General features: G+C 39.5%; 1 protein-coding gene across 1 annotated transcript in view; it reads left to right on the forward strand.

The window, feature by feature from the left end:
- SCEL (sciellin) overlaps window positions 1-23,147 on the forward strand; it is a 101,117-nt gene extending 77,970 nt beyond the window's left edge. Inside the window, exons 25-31 of the mRNA XM_045839253.1 lie at window positions 5,744-5,806; window positions 11,591-11,683; window positions 12,363-12,434; window positions 14,947-15,021; window positions 18,332-18,440; window positions 20,663-20,765; window positions 22,153-23,147. Coding sequence (XP_045695209.1) covers window positions 5,744-5,806; window positions 11,591-11,683; window positions 12,363-12,434; window positions 14,947-15,021; window positions 18,332-18,440; window positions 20,663-20,765; window positions 22,153-22,169 — 532 coding nt within the window. The 3' untranslated portion in view covers window positions 22,170-23,147. The remainder of the gene's footprint in view (window positions 1-5,743; window positions 5,807-11,590; window positions 11,684-12,362; window positions 12,435-14,946; window positions 15,022-18,331; window positions 18,441-20,662; window positions 20,766-22,152) is intronic.
- The last annotated feature ends 1,004 nt before the right edge of the window (window positions 23,148-24,151 follow it).

Raw genomic sequence — 24,151 nt, forward strand, 5'->3', positions numbered from 1 at the left:
AGCTGTATACTTAGTTCAGAATTGGGGGCGGAATAAACTTCAGTCATCGATCAGAATGTAAGCAGGTGTCCCTGAGCTCCTTCTAGGAGCACAACGACCTGAACACACGCAGACGTGCACAGAATTTGCATTGATTCAGGGTGAAACTGCCTGGCTTTTGGCAGTGACAGTTTCACATCTTCATAAGCAAAGAAATATTAAAGAGAGAAATTCAATTATTTGTAGTCTATACACTGCTTTTCCCAAATGAAGGTTGAAAAGCATGCCCTGGCTGGTGTGGCTCAGTGGATTAAATGCCAGACTGTGAAGCGAAGGGTCATTGGTTCGATTCCCAGTCAGGGCACATGCCTGGGTTGTGGGCCAGGTCCCCAGTGGGGGTTGTGGCAGAAGCAACCACACTTTGATGTTTCTTGTCCTCTTTTTCTCTCTCTCTTCCCCCCTCTCTAAAAATAAAGAAAATCTCAAAAGAAAGAAAGAAAGAAGGAAAGAAAGGAAGGAAGGAAGGAAGGAAGGAAGGAAGGAAGGAAGAAAGGAAGGAAGGAAGGAAGGAAAGCATCTAGTGACATTTAGACCTTTACATTAGAAAAGGCACTCTTCATCTGAAACAGAAAAAAAAACCCCCACAAATCTCTGAACTATTAGTAGTATTATATTGAATACTTTTACCTTTTGAAGGGCTTCCTATTTGCTGAGACATACCTCCAAGTTTTTAGTATTTTAGTTAAGAGTCCCTTCCTACTGTATTTTTAAAATATTTCTGCTCCAGATAGAAAGCTGGAGGGTGGGGAAGAGAGTGACATTGATTCTTTCCATTGCCTCATCGCCCATAATCAATAGGTCACTTTGCATGCTCCTAATTCCATCAGGAGCAGAGACACTCCATCATCCCCAGGACTACTATAGTCTAGATTACCGGGCAGTCTCCTGACTAGTTCCTCTGCTGCCGGTCATACCTTCTACCCTCTAGTCCCTTGGCCACACTGCAGAGTGATCTTCCCAAAACAGCAATCTGATCACATCATTCTTCTGATGAAATCCTTCAGTGGCTTCTCACTGCCACTGGATAATGGCCAGACTCCTCAACCTGGTTTCCAAAGTCCCTGCCCCCATCCTGCCTCCATAGGCCTTCTCACTACATCCTCTATTATGTTCCATAGACATGCCCCAACTTATGCACACTCCTCACTCCTTCTTCCTCATTATTGTGTGGGTAACTTCTGCTCATCCTTCAGGTCTCGGCCTGGGCATCTGTCTCTCAGGCTCTGGAAATTTCATCCCTCCACCCTGCCCACCACATCTGCCTCAAGTCTTTCTAGACATTCTCAAGCTCTCTACACTTTCTGTCCCATTGCGCTCGTCTCTTAGAGGGAATGATTATTTAATCATCTCTCTTTAACTACAGGATTTTAATGTTCTCTTCACTGCTTTATCTTCAGTGCATAGCACTATTCATGGCTCATATCAAGGGCTTAATGAGTACTCTGTGAATTAAAGGCTAAGTTTCAAACTAATCAAGGCCCTATAATAATCCCCCTACATAAAGCCTATTGCTTTCCAGCTCTGACATTCTGAGACCCTTAAATGAAACCAGAATGAAGAATCTGATATCTCCTAAATGGTCTCCTGGAGCCAATGACTACCTCCTGCTTGTGGCAAAATCTCAGTGAACCACGATATAGTAGCACCATTGACATTCTTGGTCATGTTTCATATTTCAAATATCTAAATTCTTCAGTTTCTTTATGGACCTGTGAATTTCTTCAATATATAATCTTTAGAACTCCCTGATTGAAAAAGGTCATTAAAAAGTATAAAGCTGGGTCCACTCGGCAACGTCAACAGAGCTGAAGAAGTGCGATCGTCTCCCTGTGTTCTGTACGCCCTTCAGAGACAGATACTCCTTTCGAACTAAAGTTAAAGGCAAGGGTTTGTTCTTGGCATACAAGAAGTACCATAGTAAAAATTTTATGTGGACACTCTTAATTTTGCAAATGTGTTTGATACTAGACAGAAGCAATTTAAGTAGGCTGTAGTGAGAGAAACATATTGAAGCTTTTCACAAATACCTCCCACACCTTCGTGAGAGAAGAGCAGTTGGGAGTAAGCTGATAACCTTCTCTCACACAGTGCTTATCCTAGGAGAGGTTGCATAATAAGAGATAATAATTAAAGGGAGTCAAATATACGGGGACAGAAGGAGGCGAGACTTTGGGTGGTAAACACACGATGCTACAATCTACAGATGATGAGTTATAGAATTGTACACTTGAAACTTATGTTTTTAACTAATATCACCCCAATAAATTTAATTTTAAAAAAGAGACAATAATATTTTCATCCAGCAAATCTCTATTTGTCCCTTAATCTGCTCTGTAAGGCAGTGTTATATTCCTTAAAGAGACAGTAAAAATTGAATTACATGACAACAAAGATAAATGCTTATATTCAAATGTGTGCTCTGACCCTATACACATCTCATATTTTCTCCCAAACATTTTACAGTCTACATAGAGAAAAGCATTTTAGTTGCTATTATTAACAGAATTTCTTTTTAGCATTTCTCACTGTATCCGCAGAGAGGTGATGATTTTTCTTAGTGTTAATTCCAGATGCTCATAAACTATAAAATTTTAAGGCCTTCCTTCTGCTGCAACTGCCACAGAAAGTGTTGGAATCAAGTCTGCTCCACCCTGCAGCATTTGGCTGGGCTTCTATTAAAATCTCTTTTCACGCTTTGACTCACAACTCTTCATCTTCTACCACAGTGCAAAAGACACAATGCAATAGATGTGATCTTAATTAAAGAATGGAATTTATTTTTACTTCCTTCAGCTTGGGAAGTTTATGGGCAATCTGAACTTTTTTATTGAGTCTTCAAGTGCTGAAGACATTAATCAGCCAAAGCAAATATACATTTTATTCTTTACATAATCTGGAACTTTTTATTTTGCCTTAAATATTAGTATAGACTATTCAGAATTGCATCTTATAATCTGCCCTACCAAAGTTGATGTGTGGCACTATTTAACAAAAACACCAAAAATTCTATGAAACCACCAATAATATGGTTTGTTTGATCGTTCCCTTAGACCACTATGGGAGTGTGCACCTTTGAAAGCGTGCACAGGTTCCAGTTTTGAGTTATCTGCCTATATCGTTGTTACATGTGTAAGATCCTGGTTTCTTTTCTCTCCTCCAGTCCAAACCAGCTCCTGTTCTCCCTCACAAGAGCTGGGGTCCAATAAGACTTGGAGGGGGAGTGAGGGAAGTGGTGGTAGGGGGTTGGGGGAGTGTAAGCTGAGCAAAGACACAGCCAACAGGCTTGAGAAATGCCAGAGGAAGTGAGGGTGTCCACCATCAGGCTGAGAAACTTAACATAATCGTGTTGTGAGGGCAGAAGGGGATTTGTGTTAGTTTGCTAGGGCTACTGTAACCAGAAGCACAGACTAGGTAGCTCAAAGCAGACATTTATTTTCTCACAGTTCTGGAGACTAGAAGTCCAAGATCAAGATCAGTAGGGTAGGTTCCTTCTGAAGGCCACGAGGAAGGGCTCTCTATTGTAGGTCTCTCTCCTTGTCTTGTAGGGGGCTGTCTTCACCCTGCATCTTCACGTGGTCTTCCTCGTATATGAGTCTGAGTCCAAATTCCCTCCTCTTACAAGGATTCCAGTCATATTGGATTAGAGCCCATCCTAATACCTCCTTTGAACTCGATTATCTCTACAAAGACCCTATCTCCAAGTAAAGCCTCATACTGACATAATGTCATCTGGGCTTCAACATATGAATGTGGTGGTGGTGGTGGTGGTGGGCGGGGGGCACAATTCATCCCCAAAAGGAAACAAAACCAGGGTGGGGAAATGTGTAAAAAAAGAAAGAAATATGTTCAGTCCAGGGGTGAGGTAAGGCAGGTTCCAGGTGGCTGACACAAACGGAGGTGGACTGTCCGTTGCTGCCCTTACTGATCGTTTCTCTCTGGCTGTAGTGCGCGCTGTGTGCCTGGGTGTGGGCGGGGCTGCCTGCCCTAGAGGTTCAGGGTCTGATGTTTTTCCCTTAGGGCTCCTTTCATGTCTTTCCCAGAGCTGGGTAAGGTAATAATAGATTTCCCCCAAAGAAGGAGAAAAAGAGATCTTAAATTAATTTAGTTAAACTTCCCAGCTATGTTTGGAGAGCTCACTGTGTGCAAGGTGTTAGGTCATGGTCACGGGTCGCTGCTCTCAAGTTATAATGAAAAAAGGCGGTCCGTCCGCCCAAGGTTAGCAATGGGATGCTGACTAACTTACGGACTTACCAATTGTCAATGATTTGGATGTTATAAAGAAGAATATTAAATCTTATTCTACATCTAAGGGAATTTTAATATTATTTTTCATCCTTATCGATATTAATTTTGAGAGTGAGAGTTCCTACATTGATTATAGGTAAAATAACCTTATCTAAATCTACTATTCAGTCTCAGAAAGGAGATTTAGAAAAACTGAAGTTAATTCTAAAAATGTGAAAAGGTAGGGCAGAAAGAAAAAAGGGGAAGGGCTTACAGGAATGAATATAAAGGACATATGGACAACAATTAAGGGAATTGGAAAAGGAAGAGAGGTGGGGAGGGATGGGAGTAAAGGACAGAAAACTGCTTGAACAACGATTAAAATAAAATTTAAAAAAGAAAAAAAAATTAAAAAAGAAAAAAATGCAACAGTAATCCCTCAACATTTTGGAATCAGTAACACCTACTGCCACTTCACTACACTTCTATTAACTATGATTTACTTATGCTTATTCAGTTCACCTGCAATTGTAGTCATTGTGCCCACAAAATTTATTTACACAAACTCATGCATTCTCCCCGCAATCTTACATGTTTAGATACTACCATCCTAGTTTACAAAAGGAAGCTGAGAAATGTCGTCACACTTGCTCAGAGGAGTGGGTAGATGGCCTCACTCTGACTGTTACACCGCGCTCCGAGCCAGCAAGGTCCATGACAAAGGCTTTTCCAAACTCATGAAAAAAATCAAGAACTGCCAGTATTATGGCAAAGATGTGCTGTAAATAACTAATATATGAATAACATACCAGAGGATATTTATTGTATCTTATGAAAGTGTGTCAAATTATAAATATAGCCCAAAATTTAAGAATCTAATTGTCCCATTTATCCTTCACATTATGAATTATTAACTCAAATTTTGGGTTGATTTTTCATATTTCCATAATCCAGAAAGCTGGAATGAAATCTCTAATTAAATACCCAAGAATTGATTTCAGATGGACAGATGGCTCAGCCTCAAATCTTGACTCTTTTACAAATTAGTTAATTGACCTTGGAAAATTCACTTAGCCTTTCTGAGCCCCAGATGCTGTCCTGCAAGATTTCATGAGATCTGAGTGAGATAATCCCCATGGAAACACACAATTAGTGCTTTGTGGCTCACCGTAGTACTCATTGAATATTAGCTGAATGTGAATAGCAGTGGTTCCTTTCAGACCAGATTTCTCAATCCTCCCCAAAATTAGTTCCCATCCCTCCCTCCCTATCACTCTCTCATGCTTTGGTTGCACAGATCTATAGTTCAATGTCAGCTATAGCTCAATGTCAGACTGTCAATGTCCCATGTCCTTATACCACAATGACTATGTCCAAGATTGTGTGCTGATTTTAATGTTTGAGTTCTGTTTTTCTAATTTCCTAAAATCATATTGTAACTAAAATACATATATATATAATTTTTATATTTTTTCTATAGAGATCGGGACCTGGAAAATTTAACTGAAGGAAATTCTAATGTGTCTAAAAATGAGAGTGGAAGGTAAGTGAGGCTTATTATAATTTACTTTTGCTTTATGAATTCCATATGAGCCTGCATTAGTTATGTAAACTTGGAATATTTTCTGAGAAATCAGACTACAGACTACATTAAATATAAATACTACGTCAATACAAAAAAAGAACAATGTACAGGGTGTTTAATAAACTGATATAGAAGAAACTTAACAAAACTCAAACTGTTGAAATTTCTGACTGAAAAACCTGCTGTTCTATTGCTTAGTGTAAAAGGCGTCATGGAAATTCAAATTTCTGCACTTGGTCTGTGAAGGCTTATTTTTACCGACTGTTGCTTGGTAGCCTTTCAGTGGTGCAGAAAGCACCCTGAGAATATCTTCCTTGGATGTCTGGTGCTAAAAGAACACACAGATTCATCACAGCCACAAAACAGGACCTCAGTGTGAAATGTTTTTACACCACACAGTATACTGGCTTTAAAACTATTGTACTTGGTTGCTTTCACAGGAAGGTTTGGGTAGAAGCTGTACTTTGTTATTGTTACAAGCTGTTTAAATTAGGAAATAATGCTAAAAATTATTCCATGTTTAGCAATTCTTCCCCCAGCATATGTAGGAAGGGATCCTAAAAACAATAGGGTCCTATTTTATCAGTTTCTCTAAGGTTCACCTGCCTCTTCTGTTTAAAAATTACTTTTAATTTTAATATAAAGAAATGATATTGTTTATATTTTATGCAGAGAATAGAAAAGCAGGAAAAGATCTGGGTTACTTACTTTTTCCCCCAATGTATACAAAAGGTTCTTGCATCTAACAGGTAGTTTCTTTCTGTTCCCTTAATTCCCCAAATCATCCACCTCCTTTTTCGTGGCGTACTAAGCGAGCCTTTGATAAAACGAGAGACCAATTTTCAGTAAGATCTGTTTTTCTTGGAAAAACACTCACTACTTTGAGAGCAGGACAGGGCTTATGATGAACTGATCTCATTCAAATATTATTTGGAAGTGATCACAGTGAAAAACAAATACAAGTAAATGATGGAGTATGATTTAGAAACTTCCTATTTAATATGATTTGAGAGGTGCTTTAGTGTCAGGCGGGCTTGCTCATGAAATGGGGGCTTATTGGAAGGACACATGGGAAAATATCGACTGAATTCCATCAAAACTCAAGAGCAGCAATGGCAGCATGGCCTAGCTTCCCAGGAGCCTGAACTGGAAGGTTGTTCATTCTTGACCGGCAGTCATGCCCTTAGGAAAACCTGGACATTAACCCTAGGTTTTTGGTTTTTTGTTTTCTGTCATTAATATAACGTAGCTACTTCCCAAATGTTGGTTTCTGCCTATTTTTCTCCTGCTCCTTTCTCTACTAATTAGCTTCCTTATTCTCTACTCTTTATCAGTTTGATAACCAAGAATTTTTGCTGTCTCACAGCTTCTGCTTTCTCACAACTTCAGCTTACCCCAGTTTTCCGTGGTGTGTCAGGCACCTTTAGCAAGGTTGTGTGGGCCTGGCCACCTGCCTAGAAGGTGTGGAAATGAAAATGCCACCTGGGGCTCCAAAGGGCACACACTGTCCTTTCCCTTTCTGCAGTTTGGTCTGTGCCTCCTACAGGATATGCTGCATTTTGCCATATATAATGCACATGCTTTTGCCCAAATTTTTGAGGGGGAAATAAGGATGTGCATCATACATGGGCATAATGATTACATACCATGAGGATAATAATCCTGTGTATAACACGCATAAAAACATGAGTGCGCATTATGCACAGCAAAATACAGTAATCCAACTGTCACATATACATTCACAAGTGCACCCACCTTCTCCCTGGTGGGAGGGTGATGACCCTCAGTTACTACCTCCAGAGGCTTTAACTGTCCCGACTGCAACACGATTTGCAGATCCCTGAGTTCTGTTGCCAGGTGGTAGTCATCCTCCTTCAGCTCTGTCACAGTCATGCACAGGTATGAGTCCTCATGACTCTGCTATTCACACATGAAATAGTAAATGTACTCACTGCCCAAGCACTGACAGAACAACTAGAATAAAATTTTTCATTTGAGAAAAGAAGAAATCTTTGGCCTCAATTCTTACATCTATGCATTCTGGCTACAGAAAGGAAAAGTTCACTTGTTAGTAATTCTTCCCCCAGCATATGTAGGAAGGGATCCTAAAAACAATAGGGTCCTATCTTAAAATGAGCAAACAACAGGAAAAAAACCCTGATGATCAGAGAGTAAGAGAAATGACCAGGGTAGTAAATTACAGCAGTGGAATGAACACAAGTTTTCTGGCATCAAGTTCTCTGTACATTTTTCTATGGTAGTTATTTTTATACACTTAACATGTATAACCTTCACAGTTTTATAGAAGTAAACCCTAACACATATGATACAGGATGGTAAACTCTTAATAAGCCTTTATTCTCTATGCAAACAAGATTTATGAAGTTTGTGATAATAGGGTGTTTATGGGTTGAAATTGATTTTGCTTTTTAGTCTCAGAGTGTTAAGGTTAAGTTAATAAGACAATGGAAATTAACTAAGAATCTGGAACCAGTCTATTGAACTGGGACTTGATTCACTTTATGGATGTATTTACTTTGTACAGTAATTAGATGTCCAAGTAAATATACATGTTCTAATTAGTATATCCACCGAGTTATGCAACCATTACCACGATCAATTTTAGAACCTTTTTATCACCTTGAAAAGAAATCCCATGCCCATCAGCGGTCACACATCATTTCCCCCAACCCCTCAGCCCAGGCACTGCGAATCCACTCCCTGCCTCCATGAATTGCCGCATTCTGGATATTGCGTACACATGGGATCCTATAACATGTGGTCCTTTGTGATGAGCCTCTGTTACATAGCACAATGTGTTTCAAGATCTGTCCATATTATAGCATGTCTCAGTATTTCATTTCTTTTTACTGCCAAATAATATTCCATTGTATGTATTTCCAGCATTTTGTTTATGTATTCATCAACTTATGGACATTTAGGTTGTTTCTACTACTGGATTATAATTCACCCTTGTGAAAAATGCTGCTATAAACATTTGTACATAAGTTTTTCTATGGCATATGCTTTCATTTCTCTTGGGTGTATACCTAGGAGTGGAATTGCTGGATTGCCTAGTAGCTCTATATTGAACAATTTGAAGAATTGACGGACGGTTTATCAAATCGGCTGTGCCATTGGATGTTCTCATTAGCAGTGTGTGAGCATTCCAGATAGGTGAATGTTCAAGCTGAGGTTCCCCTGCAGGAAACACCTTCTCAGGTGTAATTCCATTTGGAGTCTCTGAGATCCAACAGAATGTTTGGGTTTATATTTTATAGAGTTACTGATTAATTAATAACACTATGCAACATAGAAAAGCTATGACCGTTAATCAGAATTTACAATCTCTCCGTTTGTTGCAATGAAAGATAACTTAACAATCAGGCTGTCAAGGGACAAACATTGTGAGCCATGAGTTCTCTTTCATGACTGTCACTCAAGGCACTGGAGAGGGGTAAGTTGGCAGAGAGTCCCCCGGGGCACTGGTTCCCAGACTTCAGTGCCCATCAGCATCACCTGCGGGTCCAGGGACCACGCTGGGAGAACCTCTGCTCCTCTGAGTGAGACGTCAGACTGTCCGGCCTCCAATGTGGCCATTCCCAGCCTTGATGCACATGCAGACTCACTGGAGGGGTTGAGAAGAATCCCAGTGCCCAAGCTGTTCCTCCAGCTAATTAAATCAGTAGCATTTTGGAAATCACTACAGGTTATTTCACTGGTTGTCAGAGTATTATCTAGCTATTTTCACAGTTCTTAATAATAAAAAAATTAGTGTTACCACTTAATGACATCAAGATAAAATTTCCTTTGTAAAATCTATCACCATCCCATGGGAAAAAAATGCTTTGAAACTATCACATGATGATTATGTGGAAGTGGTATCCTGATTTAGATTCTGGAAGTGTCAAGGGGAAGATGAGTGAAAGACAAATAAACTCCTTACATCAGTTAAATGTATTGTGGCCATGTTAACTCCTCAGGATTGCCAATGTGCCGTGGTTATGTAAGATGTCAGCACCAGGAGAAGCTGGGTGCAGGGTGTATGGGGATTCATAGTACTATCTGTGCAGCTTTTCTTTACATTTAAAATCATTCCAAAATAAGAAGTCCATTTTTAAAAACTCTTATCACTTCCCTAACCTAGTTGAGAAGCAAAATCCATGAGAACTTATTGTTCCACAGTCCAAATTTATTTATTAACATTTGGTTTTTATTCACAATTATAAAACCTAAATCTTTCATGAAGGCATTGTCATTAATCTCATAAACCCAACTAAGAAATGCTACTTTTATTAGTCTGTTCAGGCCACTATAACAAAATACCCCAGACTGGGTGGCTTAAACCACAGAAATTTATTTTCTCACAGTTCTGGAGGCTGTGGTCCAGGATTGGGATACCGCCAGGGTCAGGTCCTGGGGAAGCCTCAGTCCTTGCCCTGCAGACGGCCCCTCCTCACGGTGTCCTCAGGCGGCCTCTCCTCCGCAAATGCACGCGCACGGTGGGAGACCTCTGAGGTCTCTTCCTCTTCTCATAAGGACACCAGTCCTGTGGGCTTAAGGCTCCATCTGCCCTTATGACCTCACTTCACCCTTATTATCTCCTCATTGGCCCTGTCTCCAAATCACACTGGGAGTTAGGGCTTCCACATGTGAATGTTGGGGGGACACAGTTCAGTTCATTACATTTCTATTTGCAAGTTATTTCCCTCTTCTACCTGCAGTTTTTACAAACCAGTGGTATTTGATTTTTACGTTGTTAAGGACCATGTGAACGCATTTCAAACTCGCTGACAGCCTTTGTCCTTTGAAGCTGTTTGTTTCTTAACATTGGGTTTTGTATTGTACATTTTTGTTTGAATATTTCCAAACAGTTCCTCACTGGGTGTATTATTCCTGGAATGACATATTCTAATAATCACATTAGAAAATCTTCTCATAGTATTAATTCCACTTTCTCATTACTTAGTATCATTTTTGTGAAGCATCTATCTTAAAACTAGAAGATGACCTTCCACATGCCAGAGATGATAATATGTGAACAAATGTTTTCCTCTCTTTTAAGAGCTTTTTGGACATGGGAGGAACAGTTCATTTACCAATGATAAGGCATGACTGAGATCTAAACTTTGCTTTTGATTCTCGTGTCTCTTCTCTATTAGAGTTTACTAACGTGGAGGAGGAAGGAGCTAAAGCTTTCTGTCTTCTGGCTTTAGAAATCTGTTTCTAGGAAAAAGCAAATATGCCTATACTTTGTTAAGCGTAGTGACATTTGAGATGAGCAGAAATCTAGGTCAAAGTTCTTCTGCAATCTTCAAAGTATTGCTTTCCATTAAAAATAAAATGAAAACTGGAATTTCTCCAAGCAACCCCTGGATAATTTTCACTAAACTGATAAACGCTCAGATGTATTGTACATGAAAAGCTTTCTGAAATGGCACTGCTGCTGTGAAAATGTTGCTGGAATGATTTCAGATGATTCCTGCCCTTTGTAAAATATCTACCCCAGCATTGGATAATGAGTCACATGCCTACAGATTAGTCTCGAAGAGACGGCAGTGGCATCTGTGAAGAAGTGAAATAGTGCGTGCACTCTGTCTGCACAACTGTGCAGAAACCAGGCGAATTTAAAGAGGTTCATGTTACATGAACACAATTTTAATAAAGTAAAATAAAATTTTAAGATAAAAAAATTATAAATGGCTTTGATTTTAAGTGCCAAATGTTTGTTTGCTTTCTCAGGCAAGAGGGCCGAGTCAATGGACCCACCAGTGCTCTGAACAACCGGTCTGCCGGAACCCCGGCCCGTGCTTTTGAAGCCAGGAGGAATTTCAGGTGGGGCCAGGGCCACTTACGAAGCAAATGAAAGGGCTGTCTCCTTCTGTTTTTAATAACCGATATACCTGCAACCTGACCCTTCTTTTGAAATTCAGGGATTTCTAATTGTATTAGTGGCTCAACAGGCTTACACAAAGGTGTTGAGTTAGCAACTTGGTCATTGGTAAGTTGTGACTCCTGGAGAGGAAAGTGTAAAATGTGGTTGTCCCTTAAAAAGCCTCTATTTAAAAAAAAAGTGATTGTGACATTGGTGTTGACATTCTTTAGATAGATCTCAAAGTTTCTTTAAATCAGATGTTGTGTTAGCTCAGGTCCATTTTGGTTGGAGGCTTGTGGGGCCAGGATGGTTTGGAGCTATGAACAGGATGTCAGGGAAGCGGACACTACGACATATTACACAGGTGTTCAGAGGCATCCTCACGCTGCACCGCAGACTTAGGGAGTGACTGATTTGCATGCAGCATTCCGGGGACAGGCCAGGCTGTGGAAGGGAGGACCAGAATGGGAGACTGAAAGGAGCTATGCAGAAATGAGTGAATACCGCTCGAATCTTTGCATTTCAGAGGTGTAGTTTAGAAATGGTACAGCATTTGTGCATTGGGTTGAATACTAGCCTTGTTATTTTAATTATTCTTGTAAACAAACTTTAAATACAAAGTAAAATGGTTTTCCCCAGCTCCGACGCTGACCCCAGGCCCGCAGGACCCCAGGATACGGTGGTGTACACGAGGACGTATGTGGAGGATAGGTACTGGAAATTCATTTAAAATCTTGTGCTCTACTGATGATTTTGCAATGATCTATGTTTAAGAAGAAATGGCATTATGTTTGAGTATGCTTGCTGTTTTCAAGTAGAAGACCATTTAAAAGTATTTTGGATTCTAGGTATATAATTATTTATAATGTTTCCAATATTAAGTAGTTGTCAAATAATCCTAAAAAATCACTCAATGGACTAAATAATGTTTTAATATAACATATATATACGTAGTAGGATAGTCATTTGAAAGTTTTCATATAGTTTATCTAAGAATATGACTATATGTTTATAATTACCTTTATACAAATCACACAAAAATGTCTATGCTAATTTGGAGTTGCACTTTAATTAAATGGTTCTGTCTATCATTATTTACCTCTTTTCTGAAATAAGTGGTATAAGTGAAATAAGTGGTATACAGGTTTCAATAGATATACTCTGGTCCAAATTACAGGAATTAATTAATGCTTGTGAAATCTGCTGGTTGTGTGATAGATGTTGAGGAAAACATCAGCGGAGGCCAGGGATGAGCAATCCCTTTGATTGTCAGAGAGTAAAGAGAAGGATTAGTCCAATTGTGGGGTAATATAATGGTAGGGCATGTGACTGTGGCATTGGTGACATGTGGTAGTCAGAGCCTGTTTCTCGGACACGCCAAATACACAACTACACGTGAACCAGTTCCGTCTCAGTGACATGCAGGACGAGTGGACTGACTCACCCCCTGCATGTGAATGACTAAGAAAACACATCAAAATGGGTAGGAAAGGCTGAAACACACTTTTGCCATAAACCCTCCCCTCCAGCACAGCACTTTATAATCAATCAGGAGGGACCCCCAGACTCCCAGATTGTCCCCAAAGAGCGAAGGGTTTGGGTCACACATCCAGAGCCCCAAATGTTGTGGCTGCCACACAGAGGCAGGCCCGCAGGTATGGCACCTGCCTGACAGCCAGCTGGGCTCAGCGTTCGAGACTCTCACAGAAAACAAAAAGAAAAAAAAATTAAAGAAAGAGACAGAAGAAGAAGAAAAAAATGAAAGACAAAGAGACCAAAGAGCAGAGCACCTGGGAGGGTTTCCGTGCGGCGGGGACTCCAGGAAATTCAGGACATTCAGTGTCAAAAGGCGAACAACCATCCAACAATGACAAAATAAAAAAGGTTTCTCAACCTCACATGTAATTTACCTTGTAAAATGCAACCCCAATTTTGGTTTCTCCGCTTAATCCTATTCTCCCTAAAATCTTCACTGATAGTATAGTACAGAGGCCTGAGAATCGGACTTGGGATTGAGTCTTTGTCATTTACTGACCGTGTGGCCCTGGGAAAGCTACTGATCCTCTTCAAGTCTCAGTTTCCTCATTTAAAAAACAAAACAAAAAATGGGGGTAGTGATACATGTGCCATGCATAAATGCACGCAAACTCTTATTTAGCATTGTGAATTATATGTTCCATAAAGTAGATTCTATTTCTGACAGCAGTGTGCCTACAGGCAGTTTGGAGGGAAAGAGAGGTTTCTCATTAAAAAAAAAATCCCAAGTGAGGGCTGTGGAGTTATCACTCACTCTATAAAATCAGAGGAACATATTGCTTCCAATCCTAATATACTCACAGGTAGCATATGTACTTGGGAAGCAATTATGGGCAGCCAGTTGGTTAGTGCATTACAGATTGCATTTGTCTCGAGGAAGGAGTGGCCTTTACAAACTGGAGCAATCTAAGAAATGAAACAAAGAGAACTTTTTAAAATTACTCTCTTTTTTTTTTGCTTTCATGCTAAACTAATTTTTCTTGGATGTTTTCAAGTAAAAAATAAAAATTTGTATAGCTTTGTATACAAGTTCAAGTTTCTAGTTCTCCGTGTGAATGGTGTGTATGTAAATGTGTTTTCACTGGCTCTTGCTTTATGCATTTCCTTTATGTTAGACTACATGTAGCTTTCTGTTGGTAAATCAATGAGGGAGGTGCAAGCATGAATTTCATTGAAAAATGGCATCTCCTGCTGTGCACCCTTGCCCCATTCTCTGTTTACTTCGGTAGATATGCCAGCTTACGCCAACTTGGAGGTAGCTTGTGCATCAAGTTTTCTCCAGATTAAAAAAAAAAGCCCTGGCTGGTGTGGCTCAGTTGGCTGGAACATTGCCCTGTAACCTAAAGGTTGTGAGTTCAGTTCCCGGTCAGGGGATATGCATAGGCTGTAGGCATGGTCTAGATTCCCAGTAAGGGCTTGTATAGGAGAGAGTCAGTCAATGCTTCTCTCTCTCTCTTTCTTTCTCCATTCCTCTCTCTCTAAAGCAATGAAAAAATGTCCTCAGGTGGGGATAAAAATAAATGATATCAGTATATTGTCCTGGCTTGTAACATCACCAAGAATACAATAATAAGGCTGTCTGAGGAGGTATGTGTGCTTTCTCACCTGCACACAGGCGAGTATACGCGAGTGTGTTAATACTAGGGACATAGCCCAGTTCTCACATGTGCACATGTGTTGTTTCTAGTAAATCACCAAAGGATGCCTACGAGGAGAATGCCTCTCGAAAATACATACAAACTGTTTATTCTACTTCAGATAGGTGAGTATGTCCGTATTTCCATATGTAAAAGCCTATGTGCACACACTTGTATGTACATTTTATATATATTCTTGTTGTTGTACTTGGAGAGGGTGCTCCTGATGGTGACTGTTACATACAGGGTGGGGCGAAAGTAGGTTTACAGTTGTGTGCACATGGACACACTTTATTCTTGTACTATTGTAGATTAATTATTGAATTGTTTTCCACATGAACAACTGTAAACCTACTTTTGCCCCACCCTATAAGTGTGTGAAGTACAACAACCTCTGCATCTAGAATTTGTTCCTTGGCTCCTGGGCTGTTGCTAATGCTCTTTATTCCAGTAGAGCTTTTCGTGCCTTACAGAGGGCCACTGCCTCTGCTGCGGCTGATTCCCAGGGGTCCCCAGAACTGCCATATTATTAGAGTCTAGGTTGCATTGCATCACCGGACGGTGCCCTGCAGCCCTCCCCGGTGGCGGTTTCCCACAGCCGTGTCACCTTACAACAGCTGCGTGGATGGGCTGCTATGATCCGCCCCGGGCCCACACTCCGTTCCCAGGAGGACGTTCCAATGAGTATCAGTTTTGTGCTGGTAAATTGACCCCAGGCTCGTGCTGTTGGTAATCATCTTTTACCATTTAGTGTTCAGTGGGGCACATCGATGACACTTGTGAGAGTGTGGCCCGCAGATTTCCAGTGGAGGAAATGAAAATAAATAATTAGCATTTCATCCTAACCACTGGGAATCAGCTGCAATGCAAATGTCTGATATTCTCCTGATGGCGTTTCTGTATAGAAGGGGCTGGAAATAAGGCTCATCGAGGGTAAAGACATACCTAATTTTTATGCACAACCTCAATTTGCAATGCAGTGCTTGGCCCTGACAAGAAACTCAGTAAATGTTTTCTGAAAAAATGAACCTATGTGCTGTTTGCTAAGGGGAACATGGATAAACCAGGCCTCAAAATTATATCCCCTTCCTGCCACTGTTATAACATCTTGCCCATCACCAATGCTCTCTGAGTATCTTCCTTTAAGTCACTGCTCTTCAAGGAGTGAAGTCATCTGCACAAGCATGAAACACACATACTGCTCGGTAACCAGATTCCAGAGCTGGATTCTTCGTAAGACTTTGAAAAAGACCTTTGACTAACAGTATGGGTTTAACAAGGACAGCGCCAACATCAGAGCTCTCCCTGGGCTCATATTTTTACTGTTAACTTAAGAAAGGAAAGCACTCCCATACCAGTATTGCTCTTAACATGAAGAATTTCAATCCTGTTCTTCAAGTGGCCCTTGAAACTCTTCTTAGCCATCAGAACAAAAGTCAATTTTCTGTTAAGACCAGTGAATCCCACAACTTTTTCTGTGGATTATTGTGTGAAATGAGCCATGTCCCCACGGTTCTTATCCAAGCACATTAATCCCGTCTGAAGTGGCTTCCCACTGCACAGGTTAAGGCGAACTCCTCCGCACATTGTTTACCGGCCTTCAGCGCCTGCTCCTGCACGTTGCCTGCTGTTGAGTCACCCCAGACACCCTCACTGCGCAGCACTCTGGTACCACCTGTCCACTCTGCCTGGAATCCCCCATCACGCCCCTCCCGCCTCGCCGCTCACTGTGAGAGCTCCTTCATCCCCAGGCTGTAGCTCACAGGACACTCTGGGCAAGCCTCTCCTGCCTTCACCGCAGGGGCGAGTTGCTCCCTGGGCCGTGCTCTCCTAGCTCTTTCCACGTGTCTGTAAAATGCTGTGGTCCTCTAATCATGCACTTGGCTAACCTGAGTAGACAGGAAGCTTCTCATCGGAGGACACTGTCTCACTCTTCTTTACGTTCCCAGCTCCTAGCTCATTGCCCCTGGAATGGAGAATGATACAGAGCGCCTGTTTTCTACTCTTGCAGTGCTTGCATGGGACATTTCAGTGTGTGTGTGTACATATGTAGGTGTATATATGGATACTCCATAGGAAAATATCTGCCAGGAGCATATAAGCCAGCAACTGTAGAGTGAGGTGGAAGAGGAAAATGTTATTTATATACATAAGGGTTAGGGAGAAGTTACTGGAATGACTGAATGTGTAAAACCAGACAGGGTTCTCTACTCCAATCCCTTTCCTCTCTCGCCTCCTCCTCCCTTCTGTTCCCCCGCTCTCTGCTCCTAGGCCTGGGTTGGGCGATAGGATCGTGGTTCCCGGGCATGACTTGTTTATTGCAACGAAGTGAGCCCACAGTCCTCAGGGCCAGGCCCAAAGGTAGCACCGCGACACTGGGGCCATGCCGCCTTTATTCAAACCCTACCTCTGCTGCTCACCAGCTGCATGACAGGCACCCTGCTGTGCCTCAGTTTCCTCTTCTGTAAAGTGATGATAAAAACAATAGCATCTGCTTCTCAGGGATATTGTTTAGGATAAATGGGTTTATGTAAGCTAAGTGCATGAAAAATATACTGCACATATTAAGCATATTAGTACTAGGTAAGTATTGGGTATTTTTATTTCACCACCCCATTATGTACCAACTCTGGAAATTTCCAACCTGCATGCCACTCCCTGACACTAGTGCAGCCCTGAAGTTGTTATTTAAGACAGTCCTAAGACCTTCCCAAAGGAAAAAGAATCACATAGTTATCGGCCTTTCTTAAGGCTCTGGTGTGACCCAAGGTCTTTTGAATGTGCTGATTAAATATCTACAGTTCAGTTATTATTGAACATATTTTTCCACAGTAAATAATGAAGCTCTGTTTTCTTCATCAGAGTTTTGGGGGGATAATGTCATGATAATATGACAGTGTTGGAGAATATAAATTTTGTCATACAAGGTAACCCAGTATTCTGAGTCTCACAATGACACCAAGAATATTGTCATAGGAAGCAGGTTGGTGACTCTAGACCCTAGACTCTTGAATGGATTTCTATTTCTGTCCTAGAACATGTTTTGAGAGTTAAATTTTTATATTAATCTACAGTATAATTTTTCTATGATGTATGTAAATGAATAATTCAAAGCCCTCTTCAAGCTTCAAGGGGTTCTCATGAATGAGCTCAATGAAGAAACTGTAATTATCTCTGCCCTGCCCAGCTGCACTTTTGATTGCTAATGAATTAATAATTTGAGACTTTCCTTTATGTTCATTCTTTGATGTCATTTTGAGGCAACTAGAAGAATCAGTTCTATCACTAGAGTAAGTAAATCCCAAACTTTCCTTGATTTTTATACAGTCTCCTAAAGTATCAACAAAATTAACATATCTCCACATGACTTTATGGGGAATACATCTGCCTTTTGAGTGATGACAAATCTATTCTGGATTGCTTACATCTCTCTAGGTCTGTCATCGAAAGAGATATGTGCACTTACTGCCGAAAACCCTTGGGCACGAACACTAAGATGATTTTAGATGAATTACAAATTTGCTGCCATTCCACTTGCTTCAAGGTAAGGATGCGTTTATTGTCTTTAACTAAATGCATAGCTGCATAATGACTGGAATAAAAACAATTATTTAATGACATACATGAGATAAAGTTAAAGCTTTCAGAAACACTCTCATCCACATTAATAATGCACCACTTAAATACCTCCCAGAGGTCTGCAGCCAAACCTCAAAGGTTTGTAATTACTTCCTTGGCTTTAGGCTTCAAGTTGATCACTAACGCATTTATTCCACTTACCCTAGAGATTTAAATCTATAAAAGATAAGCACTTGTTTTCTTTATAAAAGTTTTCATGACATTTTAATAAATCATACATTACATAAAATATACAGGGTCCAGCAAAAGTAAGGCCTGCTTGAGTGTGGTTGGTGGGGTAATAATATGGGTGTAATAATTTATAGTTTTAGTTTGAACATTTCACCTAAAATGTCACATGGTGTGCTTGAGTGCCATCTTGTTATGTTACAGAATTACATGCTTATGATTTTTGTAATAAAAGATTTGTAATTAAAAAGGAGCATTATTTGTGCTGGACCCTGTCTAATGGAGTCCAAAAAGGAAAAGGAATTGTTGGGAAGAAGCTAGCAGCTCCTAATATCACAAAGTTAGGACTGATAGGCTTAACAATAGTGGAAACTCAGTCTGCTCAGTGTAGTGACAATAAAGCGGACATAGTAGGATGCTTCACTGTTTGTGTTTCACATTTCATTGCTTTTACTTCCATAATAATACAGGGTAGATCAACATTATCATAGTTTCTGTTGTAACTGATGGGCGCTGAACTGGGACTCTGAAGGCCTGGGTTACAGTTCTAATTCTATCACTAACTGGTGCCGTGTAACTTGTGGAACAGTCACCTAAATTAGCATGGCCTCGGTTTTCTCATCTGTAAAATGAGGAAGCCAACTAGATGAATGGTTCTCAACTGTGGTGGTCCATCATAATCACCAGGGTAGGTCAGGAGAAAAACAGAATGCTTGGACTAGCGCTAATTCAATCAAGAGTCACAGAGATGATTCCCAGGCATTGGTATTTTTTAAATCTCCTTAAATGGATCTAATGGGCAGCCAGTGTGAGAACTACTTGCCCAAATCTATGGGTTCTTTCTGTGCTGACAGTCTATGATTGATGGGAATTACCTCATTCAATCCAGTAGCTGTAATACTTTGATAACTGATGGCTTTTCCTCCAATTAGCTTCAGACAGTGATACATAGTAATCAGCAGCATCATGCCTCATTTTGAGCAAAAAATTACCTAACTTTAGGCTATAATATATAGAATATTGTATAAAATGTATTCTGAAAATTGTATTATTTAGTTATGAGGAAATAAAATTTCCTTTTAGCTATTAAAATTTACTCAATAAAAAAATTATAGTTTTCTCTTTAAAATTAGTATGCAGAAAACTATTTAAAACAAAGGAATTATCCTGGTTATGGCTTTTGGTAAGTGCAAATAGTTTTATTTTATTGTATTTTGGATGATTTGTAAAATACCACTAAGAATAAAAATGTCCCCACTGTCCTGGAAAAAGATGAATTATCGTATAGCCTTGATAATAGAGAACCAGGTAGACTGGTTTAAGCATGTCGGATTGAGCAATGGCTGTTTGCTTCAAAGAACTTGCCTCTGAAAGCCAGCCATCAGTGACAGCCTCATGCTTGAAAGTTAGCCAGCTGACCGTGGACTTGCTGCAATAAACACAGGTCCAAAGCAAACGTCAACCCTCCTGACCAGCACAACTCAAAACATGCTTTCCCTTATACCCTGCCTAAGATCAGAAATTGGTTTTGCTTAATGTTTGCTTAGTGTCCAGTGTGTATGCCTGGACAGCATAGGTCTCCCTAATCAAGCAACCTGTCAATACCCTTAGTATTTCTGCTTGAGATATCAAGCGGTGGTGGTCTTGTCCTTGGCATACCCATTTTTTGAAAATTGATATCTACCCTGGAGTGAGTTAAGTGGACATTTCAGTGATAGACATGCCCTGAAATGCACACCTGCACACTAAGGAGATGCTGTGAGAATATGTCGGAAAAGTTCTGCATGTGGATTGGAGATAAGTGCATTCTCACTCCCCCTGTGGATTCTCACGAGGCTTCATCTGAGTGTGAATACGGAGACTAGCACTGAATGAATTGGAAGTGTTTTCTATCGAGTTACATGAAGAATCTAGACTTTACTTGCAATATAAACTTTGTATGTTGTTTTTTCCCTTTAGTGTGAAATATGCAAACAGTCTTTGGAAAACCTGAAGGCGGGAGACAGTATTTGGATTTATAGACAGACAATACACTGTGAACCTTGCTACTCTAAAGTTGTGGGTAAGTGTTAAGCTCTGCAAGAAACTATTACTTTTGCTAATATTAATGAGCTTTAAATTATTGAAGGATTTCAATTTAGCAAAAATATTTTTGCTATATTTAGTTAAATTCAGCTGTAGACACTATGGTAGTATTTTGTCTTATGGTATAAAATCTGTAAAAATTTACATTTTCTTTTGATATCAAATCAGACAGATACAACTAAGCAAGGAGGTTATTTATTATAGAATATTTTCCATTTTTTTTCTGGAATTCAAGTCCACATCTGCCAATGACCTTATACATTTGCACTGAAATATATACTTTTTACCTAATCTGATTATGCGAAATGCCTTTTAATGTTTCTTTTAAATGGGGAATTTAAAGTTAATTCTGTATAATTCTATATTAAATATAGCATCTAAATATTTTTATCAGTTTAAGATCAACATTGCTATAAGCTGCGCTGTTCATTAGCATAAACAATGTGAGAAGCAAACATTAATGACCTGCATTTTTAACTCAGATTTCCTCTGAACTTAGCATGAAAGCTTTAAAAGTTGATTTAAAAGATACGCACAGTGCCCAGTAAGTTAGTAAAATAAAATCCTATAAAACTTGATTAGTTTTTTAAAGCCAGTATCAACACTTTATTTTTAATTCGGTAGCAAGTAGAATAACCAAGGTGATATTGGGGAGCTGGTCAACTGGCAAGCTTCCTGATGTCTTTGTATGCTGAATGCAAGAGGCACATTTGTGATTCTCACATGGGGTCCAAAATATGGGATTTAGTGACAAATGTGTAACATAAATGAGGTACTGGGAGGCTACGTCTGTAAACTGCTCAGAAAAATATTTAAAAAACCCACGTTCCATCAGGCTACAGAATCAATTATAGAAGCAAAAAACTAATTACATTCATAGTTTGCCTTCTATTTTCTGCTGTCCCCCAGCCAGTTCTCATATTGCATTTTCTTCCTGATTTGGCAGCCTTGTCGTGATCCAATATGATGTCAAGAGCCTCAATGCATATGGTGGCAGCTCTAAAACTTTCAGCCCCCAGAGGCCCATGATATGGCTTACGAGATACAGAATTGTATCTCGTAAGACACAGAATTGTGTCCTCCTCCCTGCTTATGTGCATTTTACCCACGTGCAAGTGCCTCCACAGGCATTGCATTTTTACAGTAAATTTAAGTTGTGAAGACACAACTCAGGCATCAGCCCTTCCTGTCTGTGGTGGGACGGAAAGCCACCGCCGTGGTGAATGCAGTGGAAGGAAAAAGTAAAATGCCAACCCTACCATGGGCCCCTTGATGAATGATTATTTTTAAAAATTTTAGTTCTAGGCTTGTTTTTTTGGTACTGAATTTACATCTCTAACTCTGATTTCCTTTAACATTTTCAGCAAAGTGGATTCAATAATTCTGGCACACGGAAATCAAGATGAAAACATTCATTAAGGAATTCAAATTTTTATTTTGAGATTATGTAATTTAGAAAACCCTTTTCCACTGAAGATTGACTTTGGTATACAATTAACTATCCTGCTGGTGCATAAATAATCTAATTGCCTTCAATAAGGTCACACACATAAAGGGAACCATCTGTCATCTTGCTAGATTCAGTCATCAAAAATTCAAGGGGTTTCAGTTACCGATGTCGGAGGAAGGTGCTCCTGACAGCTGCGGGCTTGGGGCCCCAGCAGGTCCGCCCCAGCTCCCTATCCGGGCTGTGCACCATGGTTTCCGTGACATACACGTTCCTCATTTCCTCACCTTTGCTTCTCTAAGAATTTGGCCTTGCAGACATTATTGACATCTTGACAAACTGTCGAGAAAGCAGGATATGTCTCCTTCATGTGCAAAAGAAACATTGTAGAAATTTCCTGATAAGGTTGGGCAGGAAGATGGGAACATACAAAGTCCTATGGACCTCAGAAAATCATGTGCACTTTCTGGGTCTCTGAGCTTGTATCTGAAACAGGAAGGGTATTGAAAATTGTTCCTGAGGTCTCTTTCTGCTCCCAAATTATTCTAAAGCAAGTTTCTGTTCCTTCTTTAGAAGTATATCTGAATATGGGCTTGTTAATCGTATTGAACTTGAGAGGACATCTGAACAATATAATCTTTGGGTCACCCTTCATTTTATTGCAGATATAATTTTTAAAAACAGAAAGACATTGATTTGTGGGTAATGGGCAAAATTGTATGATGTGTATTCTACATATTATAATTTGTTAATTTTTTGCATGTATTTCAAAATCTGGGTATATAAATAATCTATGAGAAAATAATGGTTATGGACTACAACGACATGTTCTTTATCATGTTACATGTATTCGTATTACATAGCACTTTATATTTACAGATGGCTGATGAAAATAAAATGAACTGCCAGTGACAGAATGTTTTTGTGGAGTGTCTATAAATATCATTCATTGACACTGATTTTGTCAATTATAGTGATGACGATTTATTATGTTCTGTGCCACACACTGGTTAACTTAATTATTTAACTGCTTAAACTATATAACTTTTATTTTTAAAGAGCTTTTCTTTAGGAATTGAAAATTCAGCATATTTGAGGAACTAGTATTATTATTAAGATTGAGAAATTGAACTTATAAACAATTTTATATGTACATAGCAACTGCTTCTTGAAGGAAGGCATATGGAACATTGAGGAGAGGGTGGAATTTTGGGGGAAATTTGAGGCAATTGTAAAAAAGTGACATAAACTAGGGAGATTAAAAAAGATAATCACGTATTTTCCAAATGTTGATAAATTTAAAGAATTATTCTTCTGTACGATGATTTCAAGCATCTGCTCTCCTGAGAGACTAGTCCACACAGTGTTAAACACAAAATCCTTATCAAAATTCAGCAATGTATAAGTGTTGCCATACCAAAAGGGAGCCAGAAAAAACAATGAAAAATAATTTGATACTCATTAATTCATGCTTGATGAGAAGCAGCGGTAATTGAGCCATATGTTTTATTGTTCTTTTTTTACATGCTCTCGGAGTGGATCAAAAGAAATAATTTTGTTAGAGTTGGAATTTGTGGCAGAAAAGGACGAATGGAATAGTATCTCTCCCTTTTATATAAAATGTATTAACATCTAAATGCCTTTGTAGTAATTAAAAATCATTTGAATGTCATTTTTTAAGTATTCTACTTCATAATGATTCATTTTTAAAAACCGTAAAAGGAATATATTTCTCACTTTCCTGTGGCTGTTTAATGGACAGTTTCTTCTACAACAATGTATTAAATTAAACTAAAAACTGTTGTAAAAATGGAAGAAATACAGAGTGGAGGGAGAAGGGCTTCTGATTCACCCAGTCAGCTTCATTGTGTCTGGGTTTATTTGCATCAGAGGAATGACAGACTCCTAAAACAATT

This window comes from Phyllostomus hastatus, unplaced genomic scaffold (assembly GCF_019186645.2).
Source record: "Phyllostomus hastatus isolate PE091 unplaced genomic scaffold, TTU_PhHast_1.1 phas_contig_29, whole genome shotgun sequence".
Lineage (NCBI taxonomy): Eukaryota > Metazoa > Chordata > Mammalia > Chiroptera > Phyllostomidae > Phyllostomus > Phyllostomus hastatus.